Here is an 18,335-nt window from a genome sequence, read left to right as displayed (position 1 = left end):
CCGATCACCTTGCCCTATAAATGACATCTTTTGCGCGATAATCGTGTGTAAACCAGGCTTTACTTCAGTTATAGGCACGGTAAGCAGATTTCTGGGTTGGGTTTTACCCTCTATCTCTTACAGGGGCCACAACATATAATTTACATCCAGGTTCTGGGACTTCCAGGCCCCGTGCATCGTACCATCATGTAGAGCATCCATAGCCTTCATATTCAAGTACACCATTATTTTAAGGTAGGACACCAGTATTGAGATATAGCGCTGGATCCGGCTTGTTAACAAGGCCCTGTATACTTTACGGTGTACTATCCGACGGACAGGTCAGCCATATCCAGGCCTTACCTGCATGGATATAGCAAAAAGGAAAACCCAAGTTCTATCCATGTTAACAGAGAGTAACCCACCATTGTTCTCCCCATGATTCTACCGCAGTAACAGGCCCAGGCCCACGGCACAGACGGCTGCCCAATCATAGAGGTACGACCATAAAAATATATAGATTTATTCTGTACGATATCATATAATTCACATAGTAAATAAAACAGGAAAAGCAGCAATTCAAAAACACAAAAAAAGATAAGAAAAAACAAACTTTACAGAGCGTTCCTCTCGGCCGGCGGTCTGCAGCAGGAGGCTGTCCGGCTGTTGTCACATTACTGCTGGACAGCCACAAGCTGCACACCGCCGGTCCAGGGAAAGACTGAGAAATCTGTTGGAGCCGTTCTGGTTGTTGGAAGTCTATAGGATTCCCTTTCCAATATCTAGTAATGCCCCGGTCTGCACTGGTGCAGCAAACACATCATTGGATGTATCACCCAAACCGCCCAGACTTCCATCATATCAGATGAGAACAGCAATGAATAAACGAAAACATACTGGGAAGGGATAGAATATGTCTAGTATACGGGCACAGGCGGGCGCTGGGGTACAGCCTATAGGGAGGTTTATAAAGTTTGTGACCCCTGTCTGCACTGCTGGAAGACTGACCTACAGTAGTTCTGGGCAAATGCTCGGATCAGAAGTCACTAGAAAAGTCAATATTTTGTATGGAGAGAAAAAGATACAACTTTTCCACCTAAAATTGAAAAAAAAATGGAGATAAGCCCTTTACACTCAAAGTTGATCAAAATTAGTTTTAGCCATTCCTTAGTTCTAACCACGTGACAACAGAAAGCAGCAGCTGGTACTGGTTTTTGCGGGACGAGTTGTATTTTTAAATGGCGCTATTTACTGTACCGTATAATGTACTGAAAAACTTTTAAAAAATTTTAAGTGGAGTGAAATGGGAAAAAAAAACAACCGACATTCCTCCATCTTTCGGTGCATCTTGTTTTGTTTTTTTTTTAAAGACATTTAATTTTTTTCAATTTTCTGCGGTCATTTTGTGTGCACAATAACTTTTATTTTTCCGTTGACGTAGTTGAGCGGGGGCTCATTTTTTGCGGAATGTCCTGCAGTTTCCAAAAGTATCAATTTGGAGTACATACGACTTTTTGATCGCTTTTTATTGCGTTTTTTCTGGGAGACAGGGTGACTGAAAGTGCATTTCTGGTGTTCTTTATTTTTTTTTCCAGACGACGTTCACCGTGCAGGAAAAATAATGTGCTACTTTGATAGATCGGACTTTTACAGACGTGGCGATACCAAATATGTATTTTTATTTTATGATTTAGATTTTTTAATAATAGATATGGCAAAAGGGGGGGGGGGGGGATTTAAACTTTTAGAACTTTGTTTTTTTTTTACAATTAATAAAACTTTATTTATTTTTTTACTTTACTTTAAAGTCCCCCTGGGGGACTACAACCAGTGATGCTTTGATCGCTCCTGCAGTATGACGTAATGCTATAACATTACATCATACTGCCATTTGACAGGCAGTCTATCAAGTCACCCCACGGGGATGGCTTGATAGGCAATCTGCTGAGGCAGTCCTGGGGCCTTTCAAAAGGCCCCTGGCTTCCCTGATCTCACCGCGCGCGCGCGGGGGGGGGGGGGCCGTGTGGTTTAAATGCCACTGTTAGAATGGACAGAGCCTTTTTAAAGGGTTAATAGCCGCGAACGGATGATGACGGCTATTGCTTGCGGGTGTCTGCTGTAATAAACAGCTGACGCTCTGCGCTGTATGAAGAGACCTCTCTTCATACATGCCCCGACGCTCAAGGCCATAACCTTATGTCCTTGGTTGTGAAGGGGTTAAAACTTGCCCCTGTGTTTTGTTTAGATTAGAGGGAGCAAAAATGGTGCACTTACTGTGGGGCCTCCACCCCCTGACACTGACTGGTTACTGCTTGACACTTAACAATAAACACTCTGATGGGTCCTAAACCAGATTTTTTTTTTGTTAAAGGGGCCTTCATAACAAAGGACAGGGTCAGATTAATGCTAGCGGACAGGCCTGGACTGCTGAACAACCAACTAGGTCTCCTGATTGCCCAAAAACACACAGTTCTGCCAAGTACTCCTCGGGGGTGGAGCTATTCTCTGCCACATATAACGACACCGGTGGGGGTGGGGGTGGGGGGGGTTTGTAACAGATTTTGCCTTTAGATCTACTTTCATGTGTATTTCATTAAGGATAAGAAGACGTATAAGAAAAACCTACAAATTAAAAACCAAGACTGTCCATCCGTCCTTCCTTTCCTGACCTTAGGAATCAGGGGACTGGCAGCTATGTCAATGCACATTAAATATTTATGCCAAGATCGGTGCCCCCACCCACCTCCCCCCAAAAAATGGGGAAAAAAATTAAAATTTAAGATTTTTAAATAATTTGTAAAATTAATAATTTTTTTTGTGAATTTTAAATTAGAAAAACTGCAGATGAAATTTTTTGGCCCATTTTGGTTTTAATTTGAGATGTAATTTATTTATTTATTTATTTTTTTAAATAGACCAATGGAACGCACTGATGGACGTTCAGCTGTGAATCTCTGTAGGCTAGAAAACAAACTTTCTATAGGCGTCCGCTTGGGAGCGGGGGAGGGGCAGCTTACATATAGTCACTCATACGTTATGTTGCTAACATGTGAAGTAATTACCGTTTCACTGAAAGATGTAGAGGTTTACTAGGAGGCTAATGAATGTACAAGGAATAATCTCTAATAGCGCCACCTTATGGAGACGGGCGAACAACAAGAAAACATTAAAGGGAAAGGAAAAAAAGGTGCTTGTTTAACTTCTATAAAGGAAGCAACGGCAAATATCCCTGAGAGGAGAGAGAAATGTAAGAACGATCCTGTGAGCAGTGCATACAGGAATATTCGTAATTCACGCGGCCATTAATTATCTATCAGTATTTTAATAATTAGTTTTTGTTTTAACTATGAAAGAAAAAGAAAAAAAATATATATCGACTTTATAGAAAACTCTAATGATGTGTTAGTGTTAAATCCCTAAGTAACACCCGCTGTTAACAGCCGTTATTAAAACTGGATTCGTTTCCAAGTCATTTCACCAACATGTTAAAGAAAAAACTGTGAAAAACTAAAAAAAAAACCTGAAAAACTAAAACAAAAAAAAAATTGGAATTTATAAATAATTCCCCAGAAATATAAAAACCACCAATAAGCAGTTCCCGGGACGACTCCACACCGGAGGCCGAGGTCCTTTAGGTTTGTAGTGTAGCCTTTAGAAAATAATTAGGTTTTATTGTAAAAATCCTCACAAGCGTACCTCACAAAGCTACTCCGGGATCTCGTATAAATAGGAAATTCATGGAGATTTTCTGTTTCTTCTTGGATTCGGAGGCTTAAAAATATCTCTAATCAGTCTCCCCCATGAAGGGAGTTACATATTACAAAGGGTCGGGCAAATCCTGAAGATTGGGGCGGTTCATTGCATTTGTGTCACTTTTTGACTTTAAGGCTACGGTGCCCATTCATTAAAATGATGGTTCAATCCACTCTTTTATGTGATTGGCAGATTCCAATGGCAGTGAGTACCAACGACAGATTCACAGAGTCCACCAGCTATTCCCAACAAAAACAAAAACATTCAAAAAATGTACCTCCTGCTCGGTATCATCTTGGCTTAAAGAGAGGACTGTGGTGTGGTACCAAGTCTATGGAGAGGCTAACCTGAGATATGCAAGTATTGCTAGGAACATAGGATGAAACGAGACAAGTGTCCATCCAGTTCAGCTTGTTTCCACCTCGATTAAAGGGGTTCTGACCCGAAGAAGGTTTTTATTAGAGTGGAGCGAACGTCCTCTGGCGAGCTTGATGCTCGTTCGAGTATTAGCGTACTGGATGGTGCTCGTTACTTGAACGAGCATCAAATCGTGTTCGACCTCGCCCCAGCTTTTGGCTCCTCTCTGCTGTGATGTGCCTGTTTGGGCGAGGGAGAGAGATATTCCACATACAAAAATGCTCGAGTCTCCCGTTGTAGTCAATGGGGTTCGTTACTCGAGTAGAGCTCTCAAATTTTACGAAAAGCTCGACTCGAATAACGCGGACCCGAGCACTTGGGTGCTCGCTCATCTCTAGTTTTTATGCTTCAGCAGCCATTGTTTCCTGGTCTGCCTAATGGACAGAGGGAACCCAAGATTTTTGGCGTGCTAAAGCATAAAAACCTAATACTTACCTTTTGTGTTCTGTTGTTGTCCTTCGGAGGTCATCTCCCAGTAGGCTCCTCTTCCTCCGACGAGCCGGCCCCCTCCGGGAATCCGCGCATGCGCAGAAGACAGGTGCCCTCTGACAGGAGTCAGGACGGGCCGCCTCTCCACTGCCCGTGCGCAGCACTCGGGAGTTCAGCCGGAACGGACGGGCCGCCCACAGCAAGCACTGCTTGTGACGTGGCGGCTGTCCGTTCACCTCGGAAGTGGCTGACGGACGGAGCAGAGCAGGAAGCGGTCATTTTGACCGTCCAGCTCTGCTTTAAGAAGCAAAGATGCCCGATGGAGGGGACATGCCTGACGATCATTTCCTGGCCAGGCAACGCAAGTAAAAAAAAATTTTTTTCATGTCAGAACCCCTTTAACCATTTTTTGTGGCGGTTTGATCGCAAACAAATAAATAAGTTAAAATTTTCAAAAAAACCTCTCTTCATTTTGTAAATATGAGGAAGACCGATGGAACGGCATAGTGACAACACTCTTTGATGGAAGCATTTGAAGAAGGCACAGAAGCTTCAAGACAAACTCGTTTTGGGGGGCTGGGAATACCTACGACTCTATAGTCTTGCTCCCATTGAAACGGAAAGAGTGCACCCTGAAAACAGCCCCGAGGTCGTCAGTACATGTCCCGGTAGATCTCTTGTAGTAACGGATGGAGGGAAGCATCAGTCTCAGTCTTTTTAATGGTTTGGACTAGTAGAGCGTGCTCCGTCACAAGCTGCCTTAAGTCGGCCATTTTTTGTAAGAGTTTGGGGAAGAGGAAGTTGTCGTCGGGGTGGTTGGACTGTAGATGAAGCTTCAGGACGTGCACAATGTTTTCTTGCATTTTCTCTATACTCGGTACATTCACCAGTCCTGGACGGTCTGTAATGGTACAAACAACTGGATTATTATACAAAAACACAGTAAGGTATAATACGGTCAGAGGCGGGGCTCCTCGGAGGCGCACAATTCAGATTCTCTTTACCGGTTCTCATTGTTGTCCCCTAAATGTACTTCGGGAAGGGAAGGGACAACTTGCTTAAGCCTAGCAAAATACTGATTCTGCTTGTGGAGACCCAGCTGGTAGGAAGACTTTAAAGCAAAGCTCTCTGGGGAAAAAAAGGTATGCAAAATAGCTCTCCTCCAGAAAGAGAACAGCGGTCTCTACTGCCACCTATAGGCTGACTTGGGAAACAAGGCACTTTACTGCATTATGAATAACTAATTGAACTTGAGTGATATGGGCGCAGGGAGGTATAGGGGATGTTATGTACAGTAACAGGTTGTACAAAGGGGTGGAGCCCAACCAAGTAGACCAGGGAAGAAAAATGGGAATAATCTACTGCCAACCATCAAGAGCGAGGGCTACTAATGAGTTAGGTAAATGGCAGAGAAGCTACCTGCAGTCATTGGACAGCTCCAAATATGCCTTTAACCCCTTAAAGGGAACTTGTCACATTCTATAAGCATTATAAACCAAGTCTGGGGGTGTACTTTTATACTGACTCTGCTCCCTGCTTCTGTGCCGTTGGCGCTTGGTCTATGAGGACAACTCTTCTTCAGTCAGTGTGTGCACATAAATATAGACCGGGCACCGTCTTCTATGGGTGACAGCGCGGGGATGAGGAGCCGGGTAAGTGCAACCCCAGACTCCACGATCCCCGTACTATAAGAACCATAAACAAGTCTGCCTTCTTACTAAAGCCTTGAAGAGTCTTTACACCCCGGCACTGTTGGTAGGCGGCCCAGACCTCCCAGGAGCGGGTGCTAAGCTGTCTAATGACCGCCAAGATGCTATTCTACCTGCCATGTAACCCTTTTCCCCCAACTGTGGCCTGATCAAGGGGGGCAGGGGATTCCTGGTGACACGGTCGGGGACTGAGGACCTAGAAAGGACCCCCAGGGCTGTCTGTACATTAAATCTGCTGCTAGGGCACATCGAGTGAAGCGTGTGAATACATTACAAGGCAGAAGTAAACATGGAAAACGGGAATTCTAAAAAAATACAATAAAAAATGTTCACAAAACAAAAAAGCACAAAACATTTTTTCTAAATGTCTGCATTTCGTATAAAATATATTTTCTAGTTCACATGTAACATAAAACAAAAAAGGAACGCTGCACTTATTAAATATCCGCATGACCTTAATAACCCGAAGAGTTAAATCTCAGGTCAGTGTGAAACGTGAATTGTGGAAACAAAAAACACAAAAATCCCTTTTTTCCTGCCCTGCGAACTATTGAGAGCCTATCTGCAGGACAGTTCTTCGATAGTAGATCAGTAGGGGTCTGCCACTGAGCAACTGTACTCTTGTACTGAGCTGATTTCTGAAGGAAGCAGACAGCTCCGTTCTTACTGCAGTGGTCCGACTTGATATTGCAAGGTCATCATTAGTTGATCGGCCAGGATTTGCCGCTCGGGAACCTTGCTGATCAGCTGAGTGAGCGCATGCTGTCAGCGCCGCAATAACACAGAGGTTGGAACAGAAGCCTCTCCGCCGACCTCTTGTGTAGTGGCCAGTGCTTGTAAGTGCAGGCACAGCTCTCATTCATATCAATGGGAGCCATGCCTGCAGTTACAAGCGCCGGCCCCTCCATGGAGGTTAGTGCAGAGGCTTCTGCTCCGACCTCTGTTATTGCGGTGCTGACAGCATGCATCTGCACAGCTGATTGGTCTTGACCACAACCAATCAACTATTGATAACCTATCCCGATGATAGGTCATCAATAGTATTTCAGTGGAAAACCCTTTAATTTCAATGAGAACTTCACCTTGGTGCATGAGCACATTGAGCCAGCAAAGAGTCGATTGGTGGGGGTCCCAGGCGATGGACATCCGCCGATCTACCATTGATGACCTGTCCTGGAGATAAGCCATCAATAGTTTACAACTGCACAACCCCTTGAAGGGGTTAATCATCTTTTTGTACATTTAGGTGGATAACCCCTTTAGACATATCCATGTTGTGGTTTCCACCCACAATGACACCTCAAACAACTCAAGTCAAGCTGAAAAGTTGAAAACTTGAATATGGTGAAGAGATGACAGATCTCCTACCTCCACAGCAAATGAGGGCAGCAACAAAGAGAGAGATATCACTATCATCCAGTTCCAAAGCGTTGAACTTCATGGCAAACTCAAATTTAGGTTCCATCATGTCGCCTATAGGCTTCCGTAGGCTCTTCAAGAACTCCCTGGTAATAAAACCATTCCCATAGGCCACCAACATCCCGTCTTTGTTCATGACAGAAGCCAGCATGGCAAACATAGCTTCATAGACTCCATATTTCAACAAGGTCACCTGATCATTCAGGTCCAGTTCGGTAAATCCTGGTATGGATTTGGCAAATTCCGTAAGTTCGGTCACAGTTTCCACCGATGTGCACTGGCAGCAATGGAAGATGCGTACCTCGGCCTCCTTGTTCTGTATACCGTTGGCCACCAGCTTGGCGACTAAAGTCTTTTCTGCCATACACAAGGTTTCCATGTCATGTATAACGAAAGGCTGCAGGCGAGAAAGAAGGAACAAGTCACAAAACGATCCCTACAGAAGTCCACATGACAAAAACAATAAAAAATACTCTACATCAACCAAGGCTGGTTCTCTTGCCCGTTTTAGTCAATACCTGTATAGCCCAAAAAATACCTATGTTGGAGCATCTGATTGTAGAACTCTGCATTGTGTCATTCCTCCATCATTCCTTCTGGAACTGTATGCATAAATTGACAACTGGGTGTTACCATTTTTCTTGTCTGTGTGCCTGTAGAATCAGACACTGTCCAATGAGTGCTGGCAGTATCACAATTGCAAAGGCCTCTTCAAAAAGTTTGTGCAAACCCTGCCTGTTAGACTGAGTCTAGGGGTCAGGATCAACCTCCTCACCCGGGTAGGAGGCGAAATGGGCAGGAATCAACCTGCTTACTGGGGCAGAAAGTGAGGCAGTCAGGAATCAACCTCCTCGCACGGGCAGGAGGCAATGCCTTCGGGAATTAACCTCCTAACCCAGGCAGAAGGAGAGGCAATCGGAAATCAACCTCCTCGCACGGGCAGGAGGCAATGTGGTCGGGAATCAACCTCCTCGCATGGGCAGGAGTCGATGCGGTCGGGATTCATCCTCCTCACCCGGGCAGGAGTCGATGCGGTCGGGATTCATCCTCCTCACCCGGGCAGGATGCGGTGCGGTCGGGATTCATCCTCCTCACCCGGGCAGGAGGCGGTGCGGTCGGGAATCAAACTCCTCACCTGGGCAGGAGGCGGTGCGGTCGGGAATCAACCTCCTCACCTGGGCAGGAGGCGGTGCGGTCGGGAATCAACCTCCTCACCCGGGCAGGAGGTGGTGCAGTCGGGAATCAACCTCCTCACCCGGGCAGGAGCAAGGCGGTCAACCTCCTCACCTGAAAAAGAGCAGGTTTGGGGGGGAATTAACTTCCCCTGAAAAAGGAGCAAGGGTCAACCTTACACGGAAAGCAGAAGTGGTGCGATTAACCTCACAGGAAAAAGAGGCAGGGGGTGATGAACCTTCCATGGAAAGGAGAGAGGTCAATCCTCCATAGACCGGTCATGCTCGCACGCCCCTCCCCCCCGGTATTTTGTCAGATTATTGAGAATTACTCTGCTTTCCTTGCACTGTACATGTGCTCAGGGACATGATGGAGGCCTACCAGAGCTGCTCCCGCAGGGACGGTCAGGCGCGCTCGCACTCTGTCAATATACAAAGTACAAGTGTGTATTGAGTAACCAGATACGGCAGAGTTGCTACATGAGGACTTTTGAGTTTAACGCTTAAAGAATCGGGTCATCGAGTCCTCGCTCAGGCTGACTAATGCAGAGGTGAGGATCACACGAGTCAGTGCTGCGGTCATCCATTCTAAAGGACCCTGCCCAGGAGAGGGCAGACACTAACCCAAAGTGAGCCAACTACAACACAGGGGGACGGGAAGAAGGAAATTACTTCCAAGAAGCTGTTATCTGGAGGTACCCAGCAGCATCGGTTCAGCTTCCCTGCAGCGCCACCACAGGACAAATTAAGCATTACACAGTGACCACGACGGTCTGCCTGCATAATATACTGACATGTCACATCCTCCAGAGCCAAGAGGGGCTCTTTGCAGCTCATGCGTGTTGGTTTTAACCAAAGTACCCCATTCTCTTATAGAGTACCTTCTGCCAAGTTGGCTGTTTTTGGACTCCTTACGGCTGCTGAAGACCGACCCATGTAGCGCTACATAAGCTTCAGGAGCCGAAAACAGCCAATGGGGCAGAGGTGCTCCAGAGTGAAAGTGCAGGTACTCTTTAACTGCTGGTGCCTGGTACCATCGGTTTACAAGTAGATGCAATGACCCTTTACATGACTGTAGCGGTAACCTACCATAACAGTGACAACTGGCCTTCCCATTGTAATTGAAAGGACCATGGACCAGCGAGAAGAGGTGGCCAAGGAATAGGGCCTTCTACTCATGTATGCTGGACCACCCCTTCAACCATGTTAGAATGTGATGGCATATTGTGAAGATGAAGATGGGGAGGTCGAATTTAGAGACCCCTGCGGTTCCCCAGTGCAAGGGGATTGTGGTCACTTCAATTTATCTCCGTCACCCCTGGACCCCCACAATGCAGTGAACAACAACACAGCTCCAGCCAAGGATCAGTGATGATCCCAGCAGTTGGGCCACCACAGACTAGGAAGCAATGATATATGCGATTGATATTCTGTTGCTCAAAATGGTGGAAATCCCTTTAAATACGAGTTAAAGGGGTTGTCCAGTATTAGAAAAATATAGCCGCTTTCCACTAAAAACAGCACCACACCAGTCCAAGAGTTGAGTTGGGTATTGCAGCTCAGCTCCAACGGAGCTGTGGACAGGAAAGGCGCTGTTCTTGGGAAAAGCCGCCATTTTTTTCTGATGTTGGACACCCCTTTAAGAACAGTCAAAGTGACCTTCTTAACAAGGGATATTCCTTAGCATCACAATTAAATCCTTGGAGACACGTACGGAGTTGCTGCCTCTCCCGGTGAGAATGGCTCTGGCTTTTACTTTGTTCATGTTGAAGTTTTTCTGGTAGGCCTCGTAGATGAGTTTAGCCAAGGACAGAAGGTCGGCCATTTGTGAGTCCTTGAGGTCTTGGTCACACGTGAGAATCTCGGCGGTGAGCTTTGCTTTCTCGGAACGAGGCATTCTCCCGAAGCGAATTGCTGAAAAGGCAACGGCAGAGATACGTGAGCGGCGTCACAAATACAGAAACGCATCATTGATACACAACAAATCCCCCACAGTTCCTCCCTTAATAAGTTCCTTTCCTTTGATCCGGTCTTCTCAATGTCCCAACAAATCAGCCAGGTCCATCTTCCTCCTCATAGTCCTGTGTCAGGCTGTAGGATGACTGGCTGCAGCAGGAGCCTCCCCCCTCTGTAGCTGCAGCAGGAGCCTCCCCCCTCTGTAGCTGCAGCAGGAGCCTCCCCCCTCTGTACTGTCAGTTTACTAAGCCTTTGATTTAATGGCACCTCCTCAGTCGCTCCCCAGCGGTCACCGTGGGGGTGGAGTCAAATCCTTAAGAGTTCACTCACCATTATGGGACATCCCAACACTAAGGCACTTTTCGAACCGGCAATATTGGCACTTGTTCCGATTCTTTTTTTGGATTTTACAGACCCGTTCACACCGGTCGTACACCAGCTTAAGACGTATCGTCCTTCTGAAAAAGCCCTAGCAGAATAAATAAAAGCATTAATTATCCTAATAACACCTTCATAAAAAGATATCAGATCAGGAAAAGAAAATCAGAGGTCATGTGGCAGATATTTGGCAGCCAAGCTTTTTCTTAAAGGGGTTCTCCATTTTTTTTAAATCCCTTTCTTGATAGAGGGATCCCTGAAAATCAAGCTGATGACATGGTGCCCTGCTACTTAGCCCCCGATGATCCGCTCTAATCTAAGGCGGATCCTGACAGCAAGTGTTTAGTTCTCCTACAGCACCTCCACAGGAGGAATAAAGCATTACACGGTGCCTTTCCAAAACAGTGATGCACAGATGTCTTGGGTCCTCTACTCTAAATGCCCTCTAAGAGTATTTGTAATGAGTTTTCTAAAGCAGATAACCCGTTTGCTGCTAAACATCCCTGGTCATCAAATGCCGGACAGAGAAGAGCCGGACAGAGAAGAGCCGGACACAGAAGAGCCGGACACAGAAGAGCCGGACACAGAAGAGCCGGACACAGGCAGCATGCTTATTACAAAAGGGGTTATCTGCTTGTACAAAACTCTAAAAGGGTCCTATGTGATTAGAAGACATTGTTGCTTCCCCACCAATTCCCAAGAACAGCACCACACCAGGCTGCATCTGGTATTGCAGCTCAGCCCCACTCACTTCAACAGAGCTGAGCAATACCACCCACAACCCACGGACCTGGTGTGGCGCTGTTTTTTAGGAGAAGGTGGCCAAGTTTGCCAAGCCATAGGTGATCCCCAAGAAGGAAAATTTTTCATAGGTGTCAACATCATGAACTTGACTGACCTACCAGCATGTGCAATTCCTCAATCACACGTCATGTTTCACCACTTCATGAGTCACCAAGCCACAACGTCTCCAAGAACTGGTCAGAGGGCAGACAAGACAGAAGTAGGAAACCTCATGGCCTACATTTACGACTTCTGATCTGAGCTGCTGCCTTCATCTACCAACATTTACAGCAATCAGTGATACATTAGATGAAAAGCACAGAACTCGGCACACAGAGGAGGGTGCTGACAGAGGACACGGGCATCCCGAAAGAAGAAGGATTGAAGGGTGGGTCTGAATGTTTGGAACAGTGCCACTCTGGTGATGGGATGGAACTGGTACTGCAGTTCATCCCCATTCACTGATCAACTACAATCGCAGTCACCATCAATGCACAAAAGTGGTACAGAGGGGAAAAAATGTGCCTGTAAGAAAGGAGCATTGACTAGAGGTGGTTACACCATGACTGTTCACCTTGCAACCTTCACATGCGTGGACTCCATAATGGAAACCTGATGCCTTGTCCCCACACACCCGACATTCGAGGTGCAGCTGTTTGTTGGACTGATCTTCTGTGCCACTAGCTGGAGTGGGCAAGGTGATGGAGGATGGACTGGATGCTGGTGATAGGGTGTCTACAACAAGAGTACAAAACATCATCAGATACCAGAGCAGGACACTTCCTTTGTTTTAGCTGTTGCATTGAAAGCTGAGTGACCACTAATATAGGGCTGTTCTGGCGTGCTATTTATGCACCGAGCTTGGTGCTGGCACTGTATTTATGCACCGAGCTTGGTGCCGGCACTATATTTATGCACCGAGCTTGGTGCCGGCACTATATTTATGCACCGAGCTTGGTGCCGGCACTATATTTATGCACCGAGCTTGGTGCCGGCACTATATTTATGCACCGAGCTTGGTGTCGGCACTATATTTATGCACCGAGCTTGGTGCCGGCACTATATTCATGCACCGAGCTTGGTGCCGGCACTATATGTATGCACCGAGCTTGGTGCCGGCACTATATGTATGCACCGAGCTTGGTGCCGGCACTATATGTATGCACCGAGCTTGGTGCCGGCACTATATGTATGCACCGAGCTTGGTGCCGGCACTATATGTATGCACCGAGCTTGGTGCCGGCACTATATTCATGCACCGAGCTTGGTGCTGGCACTATATTTATGCACCGAGCTTGGTGCCGGCACTGTATTTATGCACCAAGCTATTCTGGTGTGGTTATGCTGCCATCTTGCTGCTTTTTGCACAAGCAGAATACAGGCAGATTACCTGTCCATGCAATGTGTAACCTTTCATTCTTATGACCGGGGAAAGGGGCACAAAAACAAAATTCTGCACAGGACACATATTAACCTAAGGCCATTTTTCAGGGCCCTATGAGGATTTGTCTAAAGAGATCATTTTTGGGGTCAGAATTCTCCATTTCACATACAGTTAAAAGACTACAAATAATACCCCCCCCCCCCCCCCCATCCACCCACACACTTCCCGTTCGGCCTTCTAGTTGCTTACTTAAATTTCCTCACACTTCATGGAAATCTACAAAAGTCTTACTGATAATAATAAAGATCATAAAAATAATGGAGGCAAAAAAAAAAAAATCCATGTTGGCCTTAGTGAGTTTCAAAAAAAAAGTTCACCCAAGCCTAGACCTGGACTCTATCCAGAATCCTAAATCTGAAGTCCAAGCATTTGCATTCAATTATCTAGAATCCTATAGTAGCCAATCAAGGGCGTTTCCAGGCCCACAGGAATCCAATAAGCAACCTCAATGCCACCACAGACTATACGATGGTCCGCCATCCACCCGCTAACCTGTTAGATCGGTGCTGATCGACCCGTTGGATCCAGGGCTGTTCCCCAGATACGAGTACTCGGCGCTGCTGAACGCGGTGGTTCCATTTTCTCCGATGCTCTGGGAAATGTCCTGGATGTCTCCGATCTCCTGGAGGAACTCCCCGGACAGTGGGCTCGCGAGGTCATCGTCCTCCAAGGGAGTTATGGAGGAGAACTCTCCATCGGTGTCTACCATGATAGCGGAGATTGCAGGTTGTGTTTGTGATCATTACACTGCGATGAAAGAAAACCAGCGATGAGCAGGAATGAAGCGACACAGAATATCCACGGGCCCCTCCGGGCTCCGGGGCCACTCCATGCCAAATCACCACCGCTCCCAACCTGAACGTCTCAGATTGGCATGGCATTTGGTAGGATGGTAGAGGGCATGACGTACGTTACATTGTAGCCCTCAGTGATACATGGTATTCATACAGCAAACATGGAAAGTATGTGACATTTGTGCTTACCAGGCCAACCAAAAATATTCAGAGCTTTGCTTTTAATTATGCTAGAGCTTTCATCTTGGGCTCGTCTTGAAGCTAGTGGGGGTCAACTAATCAAAACCTCCTGTAATGTTACCAGTAAGCATCATTAAAACTCTTGTGTCTTCCGAAACAGACAATGTTTCATATGGGATACCCGTTTGCAGCACTTCACTAGTTGTAGAAATCCTCTTCATTTTTAAAGGGGTTTTATCAAGACTCTACAAACCTTCCCAGCAGCCGGGCCCATTATAAAGTAAAGAGAACAGATCACTCTCGCCTCTATCTGGAGCCCCTAAGCGGAGCCGAGCGGCTCACAATTCCCCCTATTCCAGACAGACGGCTGAGCGGAAGCATGTGACTGCTGCGGCCAATTAGAGTCCACAATGTCACTGTTGGCACTCCTGGCATCAGCACTCATATCCTGGGTGCCATGATGCCAGGAGTTTGGGGACGCAGTCACGTTTCAGCTCAGGTGTCTACCCAGAAACCAGCGTTGGGGCAGTGTGAGCCACTCAGCTCCGTTTTTGGGGTCCGGGGAGAGGCGAGTGTGATCTATTTTTTTATTTTAAAAAACAGGCCAAGCTACTAGAAAACATTTTTTAAACTCCTGATAAAACCCCTTTAAGCTATTCCTTGTTCCAGGTACTCTGCTGGCATCTTCATATCGTCTGTGTAGCAACCTCTCTACTCTTCCTCTTGATAGGTGTTGTCCCAACACTACCGAAAAACGTTCATTTAATGAAAGCGGAGCTCATTCAGTCTTGTATGTGGCCACTTCTGCATCCCTATTAATTCCTTGACTGCACTTATACTGCCACATGTGAATAGGGATAAAATGATTGGTGATGTCTGCCATCCATGGCAGCCCCTTCCCTAAAAGGGTTTTTCATAGCAGAGATGGTAAACCCACTGCTATAGTTACTGGCCACCTGGCCACTAACTACGTAGACAGTCAAGCCCAACACTGTTTCCGAGAGTCCCATTGAGGTGTATAGGAGCTACAGTACATTATGCTGTTTCGGTAGCTCAGTGGCTTACAGAAGGAGTGTAGCGTGCCGTATGTACTACGCCGTTCTGTAGCTCTCAGTCACTTCAATAAGAGCTACAAAACTAAGTGCTCGGCTGTTCCTGATGGTGGTCGGGAAGAGAGGGCCACATTTTTCCTTGTCAACCATGGAAAGTCGGGATGGGAACACCCCATTAATGGTTTCCTACTGCTGCGGTGTCCTTTAATAGGAAATGGGTTGCAGCATTGTGTCTTAAGGTACCCTTACATAAGTGCCCGAGAGCCGCCCCCCAAACTATCGCGCCCGGAGTAATAGTCGTTCAGAGAATGGACACCGAGCGGCTGGAGATCTCGTCTGGCTGCCCACCTCTGTTTACTGGCCGACTGACTCTTTACGTTGGCCGATAGTTGCTTGGGCTTTAGGGGAGCGATTCTTTCCTCAGTGCCGGTTGGTGGCTGCGTGGGACGACCATCGCCTGAATTCACTATTTCCAGCCAGTATTCGGGTGATCTAACCCTCCTGTTTAACGTACTTGTTATTAAGCAATTCCAAGTGGTGGGACAAGCACTTTATTACTATTTTTTGTTACTCCTGTTCCCAAAGCCATCCCACCATGACTCTCACACAAGGACAGATGGCGTGGACCGCAATGACATCATCTATTCTACAAAAAAAAGAAAAGTATTTTTTAGATATTCAAGGTCAAAGTTGACATCATGTGACCTGGAAACGAAGAGTCTAATGATTAATTATCTTTTTTTGAGCTCCGTTATCTTCACCATAAGCCCCGTATAAAGTTCTACCATCATTAAGAAAAGTTGTGGTTTTTTTCTTGTTCCCATTGCTTCTCCTGTGTGTGACCCTGCGGTATGAACAGCGGGTATCACGGAGGGCTCAGCTACAACACCTGTAAGCTGCTTCATGCGCTCTACCATCCGACCAAGACTTACGACAGTTGGATTGAAAAGTTCCTTTTTTTTGGGATGGTTTAGCGTGGAACAACCCTGTAGGCCATTTTAATGTATATGATGGTTGGGATCCCCAAAATGACCCTAAAGAGAGGAAAAGCCAACAATAAGGGGAAGTACAAGGACTACAGAAATGACCCCTCTGTCACAGTACGATTACAATACATATAGTGAGGCCAGGGCTGCATCAGCCATCTCCTCCGTGTATAGTCAGCGCATGCGTGATCTACGGCATCCGTCACACCGTGCCCGCGAGGATCAGCCATACTCACCATCTTTGCCAACCATGGCATGGTCTATGGTACTGTGCAGGCACACGGCATCACGATACATTGTCTGTGGCGCCTAGCAACCCTGCCGCACTATATCCAGACTGCGCATGCGCAGGCCGCCACGTAGTATAGACTATTTCTAAATATGTCCATAGAGCGCCATAAGGGTATAAACCAACGGTTTAGGAGGAAAATATATACTCTAAACATTTTGGGGAGAAAGAAAAAAATTGGGAAAATTTTGTTTGTTTTTTTCACCCTTAGATGAAAAAAAATGGGAAAGACTAATAATAAAATCTACTATCCTAATTGTTGTCAACGAGGCTGACAGGGTGAGACCCAACCGACATATCTATATAGGGGCTGTCTATCAATACAAGGTATTACCAACTGACAATTCCCAAGAGGCTGCAGGCCACATCTCTGTCTCTCTTAGATGAAGGGTCTTGTCTCCGGAGGTCCTAAAAGTGGTTCCTCCCTTGGCCTATAAGAGGCTCTCGGAGGCTCCTTGTGTGTAGTGACCTCTTCTTCCGCTTGTAGAGCTTGTTGGCCACTAGGTGGCACTACGACGCAGAGAAGAGATTTCACCCCGTTACCAGAGGGGGCGCATTATTGGGATGTGAGAAGCTGGATGGTCGTATCGATGAATTGTCCCCGACCGGCCATTCTGACCAGACTGTTAGGGGGTGTTGGGACCAGTGGATGGGGCACACAAGGTGACCGGGCTCAGGACGCCACCTACAGACCACCAGTAGAGGAGCGTCTGATCGTCCGACAAGAACCAGCAGCTCCAACTGTTTCGTTGTCTGCCATCCAGAGACAGGGGGCGCCATGCTTACACCCCTGTGTCTATTGGAACCATTTCCAGATTCTTGGCTAAAGGACATTTGGTCTGACAGCCCCCATTACATGTACGGCCTCTGACCCCCACCGTCGCCTACGTTTGCAGTGATGTTATAAACAGTGAAACTGGACGCTACGGAGGGGAAACAGGTTGTGTTCAGTGATTAATCCAGGTTTAGTTTGGGCGCTGATGATGGCCATGTTAGTGTTCGGATACCTCGGGGTGAGCGCCTCAGGTCTGCCTTTCTGTGGAGCAGCACACTGCCCCCTGCTGGTGTGATTGTTTGGGGGTCATCGCATACAACAGTCGGTCCCCCTTAGTAGTGGTACGAGGGACAATGACCGCTCAGCGATATGTTCAGGACATCCCGCAGCCACATGTGTTCCTCTCATGGCAGCTTCCAGCAGGATAATGCTCGGCCGCACACACAAGGGGGTCTCAGGAGCCCCCACAACATTGTCACATGTCTGTGGCCACCCGGTCACCAGATTTATTACCAAAAGAAGATATATGGGACCATCTGGGACGCCAACTTCAACAACATATGGGTTTGCATGATCTAAAGGTTCAGTTATAGCAAATGTGGACTGATATGCCGCAGGATACCATACAGAACCTGTATGCCTCCCATATCACATCTAGAGATGGTACAACAGGGTACTAGAGCCTCCATGCCCCCTGTATCACATCCTGTATCCAAGCTAGAGGTGGTACAACAGGGTACTAGAGCCTCCATGCCCCCCATATCACATCTTGCATCCCAACTAGAGGCGGTACAACAGGGTACTAGAGCCTCCATGCCCG

General features: G+C 46.8%; 1 protein-coding gene across 4 annotated transcripts in view; it reads right to left on the bottom strand.

Annotated features, from left to right (window-relative positions):
• Window positions 1-488: 488 nt before the first annotated feature.
• The window catches only part of PPARA (peroxisome proliferator activated receptor alpha), a 49,259-nt gene continuing 31,412 nt past the window's right edge, over window positions 489-18,335 (bottom strand). For all 4 annotated transcript variants that reach the window (XM_066590217.1, XM_066590215.1, XM_066590216.1 and 1 more), the window contains 6 exons: window positions 13,932-14,186; window positions 12,570-12,730; window positions 11,165-11,303; window positions 10,593-10,792; window positions 7,656-8,103; window positions 489-5,479 (listed from right to left, as the gene is read on the bottom strand). In XM_066590217.1, the coding sequence (XP_066446314.1) occupies window positions 5,232-5,479; window positions 7,656-8,103; window positions 10,593-10,792; window positions 11,165-11,303; window positions 12,570-12,730; window positions 13,932-14,148 (1,413 nt within the window). In that variant the 5' untranslated portion in view covers window positions 14,149-14,186 and the 3' untranslated portion in view covers window positions 489-5,231. The remainder of the gene's footprint in view (window positions 5,480-7,655; window positions 8,104-10,592; window positions 10,793-11,164; window positions 11,304-12,569; window positions 12,731-13,931; window positions 14,187-18,335) is intronic.

This window comes from Eleutherodactylus coqui, chromosome 2 (assembly GCF_035609145.1).
Source record: "Eleutherodactylus coqui strain aEleCoq1 chromosome 2, aEleCoq1.hap1, whole genome shotgun sequence".
Lineage (NCBI taxonomy): Eukaryota > Metazoa > Chordata > Amphibia > Anura > Eleutherodactylidae > Eleutherodactylus > Eleutherodactylus coqui.
This window is presented reverse-complemented; position numbering and strand designations above follow the sequence as displayed.